Source organism: Leuresthes tenuis, unplaced genomic scaffold (genome assembly GCF_036924035.1).
Source record: "Leuresthes tenuis unplaced genomic scaffold, fLeuTen1.0.hap1 SCAF_21, whole genome shotgun sequence".
In the NCBI taxonomy this organism is placed as follows: Eukaryota; Metazoa; Chordata; class Actinopteri; order Atheriniformes; family Atherinopsidae; genus Leuresthes; species Leuresthes tenuis.
The window spans coordinates 4,759,341-4,774,177 of NW_027325375.1; the positions used below are offsets into that span (position 1 = coordinate 4,759,341).

At 39.5% G+C, this 14,837-nt stretch overlaps 3 protein-coding genes across 7 annotated transcripts in view; all 3 read left to right on the forward strand.

The window, feature by feature from the left end:
- The window catches only part of acsl6 (acyl-CoA synthetase long chain family member 6), a 32,062-nt gene extending 27,770 nt beyond the window's left edge, over positions 1 to 4,292 (forward strand). For all 4 annotated transcript variants that reach the window (XM_072374299.1, XM_072374300.1, XM_072374302.1 and 1 more), the window contains exons 16-21: positions 967 to 1,055; positions 1,236 to 1,352; positions 1,489 to 1,632; positions 1,820 to 1,921; positions 2,012 to 2,083; positions 3,071 to 4,292. In XM_072374299.1, the coding sequence (XP_072230400.1) occupies positions 967 to 1,055; positions 1,236 to 1,352; positions 1,489 to 1,632; positions 1,820 to 1,921; positions 2,012 to 2,083; positions 3,071 to 3,211 (665 nt within the window). In that variant the 3' untranslated portion in view covers positions 3,212 to 4,292. The remainder of the gene's footprint in view (positions 1 to 966; positions 1,056 to 1,235; positions 1,353 to 1,488; positions 1,633 to 1,819; positions 1,922 to 2,011; positions 2,084 to 3,070) is intronic.
- A 1,630-nt stretch (positions 4,293 to 5,922) lies between these two features.
- LOC140279719 (uncharacterized) lies at positions 5,923 to 9,179 on the forward strand. The gene is made up of 8 exons (XM_072374881.1): positions 5,923 to 6,134; positions 6,315 to 6,418; positions 6,755 to 7,094; positions 7,186 to 7,326; positions 7,477 to 7,516; positions 7,648 to 7,703; positions 7,807 to 7,838; positions 7,940 to 9,179. Exons 1-8 carry the CDS (start codon positions 6,038 to 6,040, stop codon positions 8,288 to 8,290), a joined length of 1,161 nt encoding a protein of 386 aa, XP_072230982.1. The 5' UTR covers positions 5,923 to 6,037; the 3' UTR covers positions 8,291 to 9,179.
- A 389-nt stretch (positions 9,180 to 9,568) lies between these two features.
- Positions 9,569 to 14,837, forward strand: part of fnip1 (folliculin interacting protein 1) — a 33,039-nt gene continuing 27,770 nt past the window's right edge. For both annotated transcript variants that reach the window (XM_072375197.1, XM_072375199.1), the window contains exon 1: positions 9,569 to 9,753. In XM_072375197.1, the coding sequence (XP_072231298.1) occupies positions 9,662 to 9,753 (92 nt within the window). In that variant the 5' untranslated portion in view covers positions 9,569 to 9,661. The remainder of the gene's footprint in view (positions 9,754 to 14,837) is intronic.

Consider the following 14,837-nt stretch of genomic DNA (forward strand, 5'->3'; position numbering starts at 1 on the left):
TCAGTAGGTAATTCACACTGACGACTTTGACCTTTATTCAATTCTTTTCTAAAGACAGGGTGTTGCGATTAAGGAGGTTTGATTCATGTAAATGTCAACATATGAATTTGTTTGAGTTCCACTTGTCAGTTACAAATGATTTTACTCATGAGAGCTTTCTGCCGCAGGTGAAATATTTGTTAATCATCAATAGAATTATTGAATATTTGACTGTTACTGATGAGCTGGTGGCTTGTGCTGGTTTCCTCCTTTAAGCCAACTTGCTTTGATAATAAGGCGAGTAACAACAACCCGTGGCTTTCAGGCCAAATTGCTGTGCTTTGGCCAATGCATCAGAAAAATGTGTCTGTACATATATAATCCCAATATGTGTCCACAGAATATCCTTCAGTCATAACATTTGTGGTTTGTTATTTGTTTAAAATGACATGTTTTACAGAGAGTGGGCTTTGAACTCTCTCTTGATAGAGCTGTAGCTTGAAAATCTACACTCTGTGATAACTGACATTTCACACAGCAGGAAATACATTTTGAAATAGGGAAAAGTAGGTTTGCTGAGTGACGAGAGGCTTTGTCTACAGATTTTTCAAGTTGGTATAGCTAAAGCAAACACTGATGGAGTGTTAAGATGTATATTCTATCATTGCATGTCAGAAGAAACCACAAAGTTTCATGACAAAAGTATAAGCTATGTGCCTGAACCCGTTTAAGGGCAGTAAATAAAGCCGGTTGTTTAACACTCACTGTATGCACTAACAGGAAAAATGGCTTTGTCAGCCCCTGCTGCTCAGCTTGGATATTTGATCAGATTTTTTTTTATGTGTTAGTCTCTACTCCCCCTGGTGTTCAACAGTGGAGAGTGAACCAAAGGACAGGCAGAAATTGATTGTTCAAAATATGGGAGTAAAAAATAAAAAAACATTTAATTTTTATTTCTTTTTTCCTTTTTGATGCTCTGACTAATAGGTCATGTCGGTGCTCCTCTGCCATGTAACCTCATCAAACTGGTGGATGTTCCTGAGAAGAACTACTTTGCCTCTAAGGGAGAGGGAGAGGTAACTAAAGTGATCTTGAGAGCGACAAACATTACTTACTCTTCATTTAAACAGTAGAAGATGTTTCATTTAAATTTTTACAACATGAATATCTGTTGTACAACCAGGATAAACTACAAACATAATGTCTGTGAAGGAGTTGGTCTCAACCCTTTTGCACCTTTCTAATCTGTTATCCAGGTGTGTGTGAAGGGACCAAACGTGTTTAAGGGCTACCTCAAAGACCCCGAGAGAACGGCTGAGACACTGGACGCAGACGGTTGGCTCCACACTGGAGACATCGGCAAATGGTTACCTGTGCGTACATACAGCTTACGCCAGTCATTTAGCATTGTATAATATCCAAGTTTAGTTTTTAATAAGTCATTGTAATTACAGTGAGGACTGTTTCCTTTTCTCATCATGTTTTGGTTCAACCTATCATCTTCTGTAGACTGGCACGTTGAAGATCATTGACAGGAAAAAGCACATTTTCAAGTTGGCACAGGGTGAGTACATCTCCCCTGAGAAGATTGAGAACATCTACATTAGGAGTGAACCTGTGGCACAGCTCTATGTTCATGGAGATAGTCTGCAGGTAAGGAATCAAATATGATCAGTGCAGTCAGTATCTTTGTGTCACAGGGTTCTTAATATAGAGCAGGTTTCCTGTTGAGATTGCATGTTTGAACTGTCTGAATGTAATTTTTCATTTAGCTTCTGAGCACCTGAGAGCATTCTGCATGTGTGCTTTGTGTTCATTAATGTTTTCTCTGCTGTTTCAGTCATGTTTGGTAGGAATTGTGGTCCCCGACCCTGAAGTTATGCCTAGTTGGGCCAAGAAAAAGGGCATCCTGGGCACCTACAAGGACATGTGTAAAAACACGGTAGGTAAAGCATTGCTGAAGTGCTACGACTCCAGTTAACACTGAGAATAATTTGAATGTAACAATGAAAACTTTCTCCTTTGTAAACAGGAATTAAAAAAGGCAATCCTTGAAGATTTGGTACGTCTGGGCAAAGCCAGTGGGCTCCACTCTTTTGAGCAGGTAAGAATACAGTTCTTGACTGTGTTTCCACCCAAATTAACAGAAACTTTTAAGTCGATGATGGTTTTTGGGTTTTTTAAAGGAACAAAGAAAGACCATTATGTGTCCGCGCTGCAGTTTAAAGTGCAAGAATTCTGCTGATGCCTCCTCAGGGGGTGGTAGAGAGGTCTGTGGAGGTGCTGGGGTCTTTGATTGTGCTTCGCTGTGACACAACCAACCTTTTTTTTTTCTCTCTAATTCACTACTTTTTCTGTCAATTGCAGAATGTAAATGCTGACACTGACTGACAATTCTGACAGTATAATTTAAGTAGGCAAATCGATTTCATTTAGCTAAATCAAATACCACGTGACCAACGAGAAAGTCCATTTATTAATTTTTTTTCTTCTTTTTTTGTTGGTCTTTTGACTTTAGTCTGTACAAAAGGAAATGCACTGAGCATCTGCAAAGTGACTCTGGTCATGGGGAAAGGAACTGCGGTTGAGTGGCTTTTGTTAGCATTTTAGGCAAACCCGACCAATAATTGATTGACTTTTATTCCTATTTTTTTGGTAGTTGTATTCTATTCTAACATTCAAAAAGATAACACAGGATTAAGATGAATAGGTATTGTTACGTATAAATATTGACCCAAGACTCGAGGAAGCAACACCATAAAGGACATGAGGGGGAAAGATTCTCCATTTAAAAACTGTCATGGCTGTCTCCATCACTGTTATTTTGTATGACTGCATGAAGCTGTAACCTAACCTACTTTACATGACCGATGATACCGTAATTAAACAGTATATCCAATGTGTGAAGGGTCATACTTTTTGTTTGGGATACTGTAGAAGCTGTAGAATATAATCTGATGCCTGAAAGGACACTAATTAGGAATTCTTCGGTATTTTTGACTCAACATCACCACGTCAGCTCAGGAAAGACAGAAACCTTGGTCGTATTCTAAGTCTTAATTATTTTTTCGACTTTCCCTTCCTTTTAAAGGTGAAGAACATCTACGTCCACAATGAGATGTTCTCCATTGAGAATGGCCTCCTGACTCCGACGCTAAAGGCCAAAAGACCGGAGCTGAAGGAATTCTTCAAGGCGAAGATTGACCAGCTCTACAGCAGCATCTCCATGTGAAGGCCAGCGGACCTCATTTTCCTTCAAGCATCCTGACACAGAGATCTGCTTTGACCAGTGACCTGCAGTGGGTCAAAGATGGTGTCTCATGAGGTCGAACATGCTTTGGGAAAGTAAACCACAACTGGCCTAACTGTGGAAGATTTAAAATGGTTATTAAAAAAGAACAAATCAAACAAAGTAAAATACAGTGCACATTGTCAAATGTATTTCCATCTTATTTACGCATTTACTGTCACAAATGAATGAAATGAAATGTTAAAAGGATAGTTATTTAAGTCCGACATTTGCGTTGTGACGTGAATGAAAAACAAATCCAAAAGCAAAGTGTCAAAGTGACGAGCACTCTGGTGTTGCCCAACAGAGGGGAGCATTGACCTGCATACTTAATGCAAAGCAGTGTCTCTGGTTTCCACGAGGAGGTGCAAGATGGCTCTTTACTTTTTGACACATCACTGATACCAAAATCATCAACAGCGAACTGTTCAATCTCTTTGAAGGAAGAACTCAGTTGTTTAAATAGACTCTCCTTTTAATGGATTTTTTTAATCTCACCTGACATAGTAAATGTGTAAAAAGGAAAAAAAATAGACATGTTTTATATTCAACAATGTGTATTGTTACATGTATTCATAAGATTGTGCTTGATTTGTTTGAATTTAGGCATGTTAAGTCTTCCCAACACTGGTACCTGCTATTCATCTAAACAAATTATTGTTCAGTTCCAAACAGCAGAAACCTATTCATACTTAAACATTAGCAGACCATCTATTTCCCATCACTCTCCTCCTTCCCCCACCAGTTTAAACCTAGCAGCCCAGCAACAAGTGTACACTACTAACACAGTTCTATGACAGCAAGAGTGTTGTTCTTGTGTGTAGTTTATCTCCAGGTGACATCTAAATGTGCCCCTGAGAGGACATCAATGGTTTTGATCTTCTGTGGTTAAAAAAAAGTCCACTCCTGTGGTATTAATTCAGTCAAAAACAAGCTAAGAACAGTGCCACTGAGCAGAAACTACCCTGATCTGGAACAAAAGGAAACTATGACCCCAACTCTGTGCGCTTATGCAAAAAAAGAAGTACATCCTGCTGTTTGGGGTCAGAATTAAGATGAGAAAACTGAGAAAGCAGCAGCTTCTGCTTTTCAAATAATTTCTCTTTGCACTGTTTCATGTGGAGCATCACAATGTCAGGGCCACACCAAAATCACACTTGATGCCATCAACGCATTCGTTGCAGTATGTCATCCCTATGTGGCTGCGGTCAGCGTGCATGCACTTTGTTTAACACAGGACTGGTCCAGAGTAACGGTCATCGAACTCTACACTTGGTGCAGTCACAACCATCTTTTTTATCCATCTTTGCACAGAGTATTTCAGGTTGAGGAAAAGAAAAAAAAAAAGGAAAAAAAAAAAAAACAATGCGAAACCAGGCCTCAGGGCAGTGCATGCAATTTGCCCTTCAATGCTGGAATCATTGGCATTTGGCTTAGGGGAAAAAGAACTCTTTGTGGCCATTGAAAAGAGGCTATATGCACTCAGCCGCAGGTGCAGGGCTATGTAACTTAGGCATAGTTGATGATGAATTCAACTCACTGAAGGTAAATAGAACAAACATCAACTTTAAAACAAAAGAAACCACCTTTTTTTCTTTTCTTTTCTTTTTTGGTCTTTTGGTTGACGGGGTTTAGACGTAGAAGTAAAGTATAAGCTTTTAAAGTTGACTACCGTCCCAAAGCATAAACATTGCGGATGTACATAAACGAGGACAGCTAGAAGTAAGCTTATTTATTAAATCAACAATTTGAATGGATTCTTTTTCTTTCTGTTTTGCGTGTAGTAAGATGAATTGTACTTATTTATTTATCTATTCTGCTGTAAAATGGAATCGGCACCATATCCTTGTAATGATTGAGTGCAGCAAAAGGGGTAAGAGGTGAAGGGTGGGGAATAAGATGAGGGCAGTGAAATAAAAATATTCTGGAATGATTTTCAACTAGTGTTGTGTTGCTTTTTGCCATTTTTATTCTATGCAACAGATTTCTCTTATCTGTAAATGGACTGCCTACATATATTGATCTTCTACTCCTATTGATCACTCACTACAACACATTCCCTGATTCACACACCCATCCGCACTGCGCTTCTTACTCAGTGCAATTTTTTTTTAGCTTATGCAGTGCTTTTTCTTAACCATCTACAATGCTGAACATACCAAGGGCAACGTGTGTGTGTGGGTGTCACAAAATAATGACACAATACTGTTCTGTAGCTGGAGAAAAAAACAACAACAGTGACACATATTTTTTCACTTAAATTCGTTCCAACATGACAAGGGACCCCCTGTTATATGCATTTGGGTTCTCTGTCTTCTTATCAATTTGAAGCCAAAAGCTTTCACTTTGAAGCCTGATAACATGGGTATTCATAAATTAGCGACCCTGAGTTGGATTAAGCGGGTATAGAAAATGGATGAATGGACTGAAAGAGTAGTCTCTATTTTGTTTGCCATTTCTAATTATTTAAACTCATCAACAAACTAACATCGAGTCGCTAATGTACATGGCGGTGTATAATAATGATTTTACTCTCCTGGATAATAATAACAACAGTATATTTAAAAAAAGCTTAATATAGCAGTTAACCTCGTCATCAAAACTTATAGCTCTGACTCAAGTGTGCTCAGTTGCTAGGCACCGACAGAGCAGGGGGAAGGGTGGCGCTTTTAGCATTTAGCTGTACTATTAGCATGTTGTCGTGGGTTTAAAACGTTTGGAAACTGCAGGGGAAATTTATATCGGGTCAAGGAATCTGTGTGATTGCAAATGGATCGATATAAGCTGCGAATTAGACGGCGTCGCGACAGTGGGTTTCCCTTTAAACGAGATACGCCGGTGAAACCAGGGCTTAGGAGACGAGAGAGTACGTAAGACACTGACATCCAAGTGCAAAAACGCTTAAGCGTACTTTCAAAGTTGGTAGTGATGGAGAGTCCTAAATTATGTATAAGCTTTCAACTAATTTCAGCTTTTTATGTGTACATGAAAGTATCATTATTAGCAGAGCCTTCTATACTGAACATTCCTGCTTCTCAATTTTCAGAGAATAGGAGGCTTCTACCCTGCAAACATTATGATCCATTGCCCGAGGAACCTGAGGTGGATGACATGAATGATCCCAGTGTCAAACCAGCAAGCTTAGTGTGTGTGAGTGTGCTGATTAAAAAATAGATGTTATGTTTTCAACCAAGTATGGATGTCAGCATTCCATGTTTATAAGCTTCACCCTTATAGTTAGCACATGATGTACATTGACCATATTTACTTCCTTTTACAATTGGGCAAATGAGCAGTGATATAGCTAATATCCAGTTCAGCTATTATGTTTCTGCTTAAATGTCCCCCTATAAATTTGCTATGTGGAAATCTGTTGAGGTGCTATGATTTCAGTTTGTCAATATTTCTACTGCTTGCTTTGTTTTCCTCTCTCCCCCCTTCACATGGACGGTTGGAGAGCATACGATTTTCCCTTCACACTCACAGGGTGGCACTGCGCCTGTTCACTGTGAGTCCGTGTCACACTTGAGCGACCCTGCATTTGCCGAAAACCCCAGAAACCAAACTGCCTCGTTTGTAACGCCAGCCAAGACGGAGTCTTATCACCGAAAAGTGTCACAAGCAGGTTACCTAACCGTTCAGGTGACGCCTGTCCTGGAAGCTTTAAAAGATGGTGATACTCCAGAAAGCGGCACATCTCGCAGCATGGAGCCAGACACAACTTTTTGCTCAGAGGAGGCGGAGGACAATGGCCTCTGTTACTCCTCTACCTCAACAACTTTGAGCAGCATCCCATCCCCGGAGATATTCAGAAAAGATAGTGATGGTGTGTGGGTACATGTTTGGTTAATCTTTAATATCCAGAGGAAGAGTACAAGGTGTCTTTATTCTCTTTTTTTCATATCTTGTTCTCACAGCGGTTTCACAGACTTTCCCCAATAAGGAGGAGTTGATGAGTCTCCATCTTCACAAGAAAAACTCCACCCTGCTGGATGTTAGCCATGCTAAGAGTATCCAGATGCATCATCCGCCTAATCTTTCAGCCATCATAGTTGATAGTGAGAGAAATTTGCAAACACGTTTGTATACGAATCGTGAAGTGAGGTTAAGGCAACAAAACAGACAATGATGTACTTTGATGTTAAAGGGCTTGAATGGATCTTAAACACATGGTATCGGTCTGATCCCAACTATTTTTCCGTTTGCAGATGCCTCCAATGTTCTTAGTGAAAAGAGCTGTGGAATCAGGTGAGTGTGTTGGTTGAATTCCTCTTAAGATTGGCTGCTTAACATGAAACGTTTGTTCATGGGATTTTTAAGATACTGATGTAGGATGAGTGACTTAAGCAGTCTCTGTTGCTGTCTTTTTCTTCTTCAAGCCACCACAAAAATCCTGAATCTGACAGTAAAATGCAAAACGATTCATTTGAATCAGGTAAAGGATGTAATTTGATAACAAGCAACATCCTCATGAAATAGTACAGTTCTGTCTTTACTTAATGTAATTCAGAGCATTCTTTTAATTCCATAATCTACAGACAAAGACCTGAAGAGGAAAACTCAATCAAAAGTAAGGAAACTTTGTTTCATTCTTTTTGATTAAAGACTCCAACCGTTTAAAGGTAAGAGCTTTTTTTCATGGTCTCGGTCATATGTAAATTTTCTCCCTAGCTCAGTGAGAGGAAGGCTATTTTGTGTAGGAAGAGGGTTTGGTTTAGAAGCCCTGCTGCTGTTGAGACCTTGAAAGCAAAACACATCCCATCCTCCACCGGTGAGCTGTCCAGTCCTAAGCAGGTGAAACCTGATGTGGAGACATCCGAATTGGGTGAGATCAGCTTCAGGGAAGACATATTACCAATGACAGTGATGCTGAAAAGGCCTGTTAAAGCTAGTCCAGTGAAAGCCAAGTTCTTTGATTTTGGCAGTGATAGTGAACGGGACGCCTACTTTCAGAGGATGACAGAAAGGTGTGCCAAGCTCAAAAGTGCTGTTTTCATTCCCTTCAAACTGTGCACACGTTGACCCTCTGTCCTGTGATAGAAGATTTAAATTAATCTACAGTTCACACCGAGTTGATTTATTTCAAAAGGGTAAGATACTGGTAGCAGATGCCCACTAGACAGACAATTGGTAGGTGGTTACACAGTGGGTGGGGCAATTACTGCTACAAAGAGTTCAGAGAATTTGGCTTTTGTCCAATGGTAGACGCCATTCTCACTGTCTAGTTCTAACAAACCCTTATGAAAAAATATATTGCAAAAGAGTGGTTGATGTGCACTTCAAAACAGAATGTCCAGACTGAGTGCAACTAGTTCAAATAGTGTCGCTGGTGTTTGTTTTTTTTCCAAGAGATTTTTTTTCCTTATTGATGAGACACCAGTCTGACATTCATATATGTGCTTGCTTATCATAAACCATCTGCACATTATCTGTGTAACCATAACTTCCCCTGCTTCTCTGTCTGATCTTTATTTATATTTCATAGTATCTGTTGTTCCATGAGATTTTTACGTCGTAAGCGGTGAGTGATAGAATTCATGGAGATGGTCCTTGAATACTACTCTTTCAATTTAGAATAGTTTCATTCACTTTAAGTACTTAAAAAGCCTGCTGATGCTTTATCTTATGTATTTTACATACATGCTACCAAAAGCAGAAAATGACCTCTAGATGGCATATGTGTATTTTTTTTCTTCAGTTTTTCTTTTTTCTTTACAGTGACCCCTGTTTTGAATGCAAAATATGTTATCTTGGGTGACAACATGTAACTGTATTTGTATTTATTATTGATGCATGTGTCAATGCCACTGGTTTAGTGTAAACTTGTGGTGTAAAAGTGTAAATTTCAAGAGTTTGTCACGTTTTTCTTCTTTCTAATGTATATGTTTTTTTTGCAAAATGTTTTGCAAATGTACATATGAGTGTCGAAAATAAATGTCCAAAATAAATAAATAAAGCACAAAGAGTGTGAATAAATGTGCTGCTTGAAACCTTTATTTGCTTTGTAATTTTTATTTTTTTTTACAAATAACTTTATTTATCCTAGGATGGACTTTGGTGTATGTTTGGGCGTGTGTTGTTTGCCGGTCAGAAGTCGCACTTGCATGATTTCTGTGAATATATTTCATGCCGTCACGATTCGAGACAAAACATCAACACGGTTTACCCGCCTACCACGTGGTACCTGGACGAAAATATCAACCAATCGAGTAATTTAATGTAGCAGCCGCGTTTGGTCAGCCAATCAGAAAAATGTGGTGGGTTACCATGCAGCGCCTGTGACTAATGACTGTCATATGACTATGACACCCATGGAGACAGTTACAAGGAACAAGATTTGCTCCTGGATTTGAAAAGGAAAAGAAACTTGTGCCGAATTTATTTTGGTACAAAATGCCTCCGACTCTCTTCCAGAAACTTTTTAATAAGAGAAATGCGTTTTCGTCGCCTCCCCCGAGATGCAGCAAAGAGGACCCAGCTTTCAGGTAGCTGTTAAGTGTGTGTATGTTAGTGTATAACGTTGTGTGCGCTAATATTATTTATGACTTTCTCCATGTGGCCTGGAAGCATGACAGAGTTTTGGTCTGGTGAACGTTATGAGCTTGGAGACACTTTACAAATTAGCGCCCTATAGGTTTTGGTAATTTGACATCACTGAGGCAAAGTGCAGGGAGACGTGTTGTGCGGTAAGCTAGCATGCTAATGCTAGCCACTAGCGAGGCTTCTGCACGCGCTCTCTTTATGGGACTTGGCTTACCTCATTAGTAGTCACTTTGTTACTCGTTTACACGAATGTCCATGCATGTCTGCTGTTTATACTCTGTTGAGAGTAAATGGCTCGTCTGGTGTTAACCAGTCAGAATCCTCCCTGATTACAAGTTGCAGAACCAGTGTATTGCGCTCCCCTTTGTTTCCCTTCATGTTTCCCTTTGAGACTATTTGGTACAAGTAGCAGCAGATTAGCGTGCGTGGTAGTTGGACAACAAGTAAGCCACGACACTGCAGTCACACTCCCGACCTTATCTTTAGCTGAGTTAGAGAAAAATACAAGTGGTTTCTCTCGGTCTTGCTGACTGTATTGTTCTCTCCGTCAGACAGCAGAGGAGGACACTGTGTGCTCAGTATCTCGGAACATATGATCGCTTCTATTGGCCACTTTAAAATAGACAGATCATTGCCAGGACGGCATCTTCCTCTAGACCGTTCACACCGTTGGTGGTCAACAGTGAAATAATTTCAGCAACTGCTTCGGCTTTTCGTATGTCTAGTTTACATCACTCGCATAGTATGTCCTGATTTAGATGTCATTGCTCCGCACAGGTGTTAACAAAACGATTTACCAACAAATGTCGTTATGCCAGTGCTGCTAAAATGTAAAATAGCATATCATGACCTTAATACCTAGCAGCTGGCTAAAGTAAATTATAATTGACTATAATATATAATTTAATGAATCGTCACATTTGAACATATATTTTTGAATGTCAACATGTCAACATGTCTTATGGGAGGGTTTCATGGTCTTTTAAGCTGGTAGAACTGTAGTTATAGATATTGGCTTCAATTAAGAAAAAATATCAATAAAATCCTCCTATCTTGTGAAATGTATTTTTTTCCATCCTCTTTAGATTGAAATCTCCACTTTAGCTGCACACACACACACACACACACACAAAATACACTCCTGTTCATATTCTAAATGTTGCATTAGTGACATGGTGGTGAATTTTTATCTTCTAACTGATATTTTTAAAATATTTTTTTAAATGTAAAATGAAGACAGCTGATGCATGAAACATTTGTCCAAATTAAGGAATTTGATTGTTATGTTTCTTTGGGATATTTTGCACATTGGAAACAATTTTGACAAATTTGACACCATGCTGGCTTGCACTGATATTTTGTAAACAAGCCACTGGCCTGTACTGACATACTGGCTGTTAAGATGCAGTGTCTTTTTAAAGCTGGGCAAATGCAATGAAACCTGCCAATGCTAAAAAAAACAACTAAAAAGCATGTGCTATCATTAAACAGTACCAAGCTCGATAATTACGTGAAAGTTGCGTTCAACAGTGGGATACTTTATACTCCCTGAGTTGATTTGGAGCCTCCGTGTGAAACTGTATTTTCTTACACACATTCTTGATCAGTTACGCCAGCAAGAGAGTTTAGTTTTAAATACCTTTTTATTGGAAAATGTTTCTCCCACCCTTACACAACTAGTGGATATATTTACCAGTGGACTTGAAAGCTCACCACCTTATGGTGCTGCTTGCACTTTGGCCCATGTCTGTGCCAGAGCACGTTCCAGGGCCATAAAGGTGCCCTGCACCCAGTGATATAAATGCTGCAAGTGTGTGTGTGTGTGTGTGTGTGTGTGAGAGTGTGGGCTGATGGGGGAGGAGGAGGTAGCTGGCATCAGTCCTAGAGCAAACAGGCAGGCAGCAGGCGTTTCTGTTAACTCAGTGGTCAGCTGTGCTCTTCATACCTCTGGCATAAGCTCCCCATTCATCAAGCATGAAACGGCTCTGGAGGGGGGAAATCTGTGAGAAGACATGCTTGAAGAGGACACTTGGGTTGTAATGCGAATAGGCAAGAGTGCAGTTGATAAGGGATTTAGGATGAGAGATAACCGGTAATTGATCTGATTTGTAAAAGCAAAGAAGAGGCTAATAAAACACGTAGGCGTGGAAGAGGGGATGACATGATGACGAAAAGCGACGGGTAATATTAAGGTGTCTGAAATTGATCAAACAAAATTAGAGGATGAACAGATGAGAGGGAAGGTAAAAGAATAACTAGAAAGTCAAATGTCACAAGTAGATTGTTATATACTGACATTGATATAATCCTGATCATCAGCTAAGAATGAACGTTGCTATTATAGAGCCGGCTCTGGCGTAATGATGTGGTCTATTTTAATTGAGACCTTTAAAGAAACAAGTTGAAGTGCTCTGGCAGGTTCTCCTTGAAGAATGCTAATGTGACTCTAACCTTCCCTTTTTTTGTAGTTTAGAAATATTTTACATTTTAAGATACAATTGTAGACATCAGTCAGCGAAATCCATGTTCCAGATGCTCCAGCACAGGCCTTGCCCGCCATGATTTGGGTTATTGTTAAGTTATTGTTTTGCAGTCCTGTTGCCCAGCGTAATGCATCATCAACTCAAAGCACCATCAGAGCACATCACTGTGGTTTCCAGAATACCACAGAGGGCAGCAGGTTGGCTAAGCCTCTGAGGAAAGCCTAAAAAGCCTCTCTTGTTTCCCTGTCTGCTGCACCTGACTGGGACAGCATACTGTACATTACACGGAGAGCTTCTGGCTCGGAGGCCTTATCAGCCAATAGCCGTGTGCTCATCACCCACTCTCAAATAGTTTGTCCTGGCAGCCTGCTGAGGAAACTTCCTTCTTGAACTGGGCCATACAGATCTGTAGAAATGTGTTTATGCTTCGATGTGGAAGAGAAGTAGTATGTTTAAGCTACTTTTCATGCACTTTCTAAAATGTTGCATGACTTGTCTGAGGAAACTTTTTTCCTTGTCGTTTTAAACAAAGGAAGTGTTAATAACCAACTTTTGCTGATTTATTTATTTATTTATTTTTCAGCCTTGATGTGGCCTTTAATAATATTTGACTTCCCTGTGTAATGAGTGTTTTTCTCTTTAGTTTGAAATGGTTATCAATCTGGAATAAAGCTAAAACATTGTGGTGAATGAGAAATATTATTTGATATTAGCGTTTTGCTTTTGACATAATTATGCATCACACCCACAGACTAAATATATCATGGAATCCTCCCCAATCTGTGCAAATGCATGACATTGCAAGCTGCCTTGCAAAATTTTGTGCTGCATTTGCTCACTTGATAGTTCAAGAGAAGTGGCATCTTGGGTTCCTCCACTGCGTGCTTTCATAACACAGTGTGTCATGTGAGACTCATCAATCTCAGGCTGTCATGTTTGTGAACTAATCACATGGCTGTGGTGTGCTCAGTCACAGGTACAGAGCTGGCAGTTCGGTATGCCAGCTATACGTAGTGAAGGATACAAAGTCTTTGTAACTTTTTCACTCTTCTTATCCCACCCTATTTCAACACTTTAATCTAATCAGTTCTGTGGTCCTAGTATCATAGCCTCATGTGAAGGTGCATAACCATCTTGCACATTGATTGTATTTGCAGGATGTCTCATAAATAGCTTTGCATTGTTGTTCTACGCCACTATCGTGCTTTGTTGGCTTACGTTCTCCAGTCTATTTTACATGACTGAAAAACGACTATTCTGCACATTAAGAAGACATAGTTAATGCAATTCGGTTCTGCTAATAAAGTTTCCTTCTTGCAACACACTAAGACTTTAGCTACACTCCACTTAATAAAACATTTGAGCATTACTTTAAATAAAACCTTACTCAGTGTCTCCTTCTGTCATTACCAGTTACTTGTGTACATTTACAGCGTGTTAGGATCATGGACTCATGTGTTAAAGCATCACATTGCATTTGTGTCTTTTTGTGAGAATGCTGCAGGCCTGCCAAGTTTCTATAAAGACAGCGGCTGTCAACAGGTTCCTATCTGGACTATTTCGAGTGGCAACACTCAGGCTTCTCAGAACTGCAGGGTCACGATAAAGATATATAGTTTTATGAAAAAAGCATCACACACAAGACATGTGGTTACGTTCTAGTGTTGGTTTAACATCTAATCGGGCCTATTTGCCCTCTTGTTGTGAGATGATCTGTTCAAGTACGGCCTTTGTTTTATGCATTTTAGGATAATGGGCTTATTTTAGTGTTTGGTTTCTTTTTTCTTTTTGTCACAATAATCTAGTAGTAAATCTGCTATTGTTTACTGCTTTGGGACTTGTGCATATATATGTGTGTGTATATGTATATATATATATATATATATACATCTCATGCGAAGGGAAGAACACATCCCAGACAGCGGTTTGTTAAGTAATGTTAAATAAGGCATTCTAGTTAATGCAATACTGTGTAAAATTCTTGAGCCGCCACTTTTTTTTAATTTTTTTTTATGTATTAATGGGAAAACAAAAATTTGTTTGCAAACATAAATGGAAATGCAGTATGAGGCAAAAACAGAGCGTTTGTATTGTCCTTGCGAGCTTGAATGTCAGAGTTCGATGCAAGCACCTTTATTCTTCAATCCAGCCTGAACCCTCTTCGACAAGCAGTCATTTCTTTAAGGAGTCTTCAGGAATAGTTCTCCAGGCTTCTTGAAGGACATCCCAAAGCTCTTCTTTGGATGTCGGCTGCCTTTTGTTCCGTTCTCTGTCAGATGATCCCACACTGCTTCAATAATGTCGAGGTCCGGGCTCTGGGGAGGATTCATCCCTCCATAAGACCTGTTGCCACTGATGTTTCCTGTCATTTGGCATGCCTCAGCCTGTTCGTCCTGTTTCACTTTCTTAAGAATGGCTTTTTTCTTTTTCTTTTCTTTTTTTTTCCCCCTTGTCCTGTTCAGCATTATGGCAGCAGAATTGTAGTCTGAATACCTTTGATGCCAAACAGATTTGCTTTGCCAAGGGAAGTTTTATAAATGTAA

Excerpts from the sequence above, each read along its gene's own strand:
- LOC140279719 (XM_072374881.1), top strand. The coding sequence starts at position 6,038 with ATGGATCGATATAAGCTGCGAATTAGACGGCGTCGCGACAGTGGGTTT. Across the intron at positions 6,135-6,314 it reads AGGGCTTAGGAGACGAGAGA|AGAATAGGAGGCTTCTACCC; the intron begins GTACGTAAGACA and ends CTCAATTTTCAG. Across the intron at positions 7,839-7,939 it reads AGAGGAAAACTCAATCAAAA|CTCAGTGAGAGGAAGGCTAT; the intron begins GTAAGGAAACTT and ends TTTTCTCCCTAG.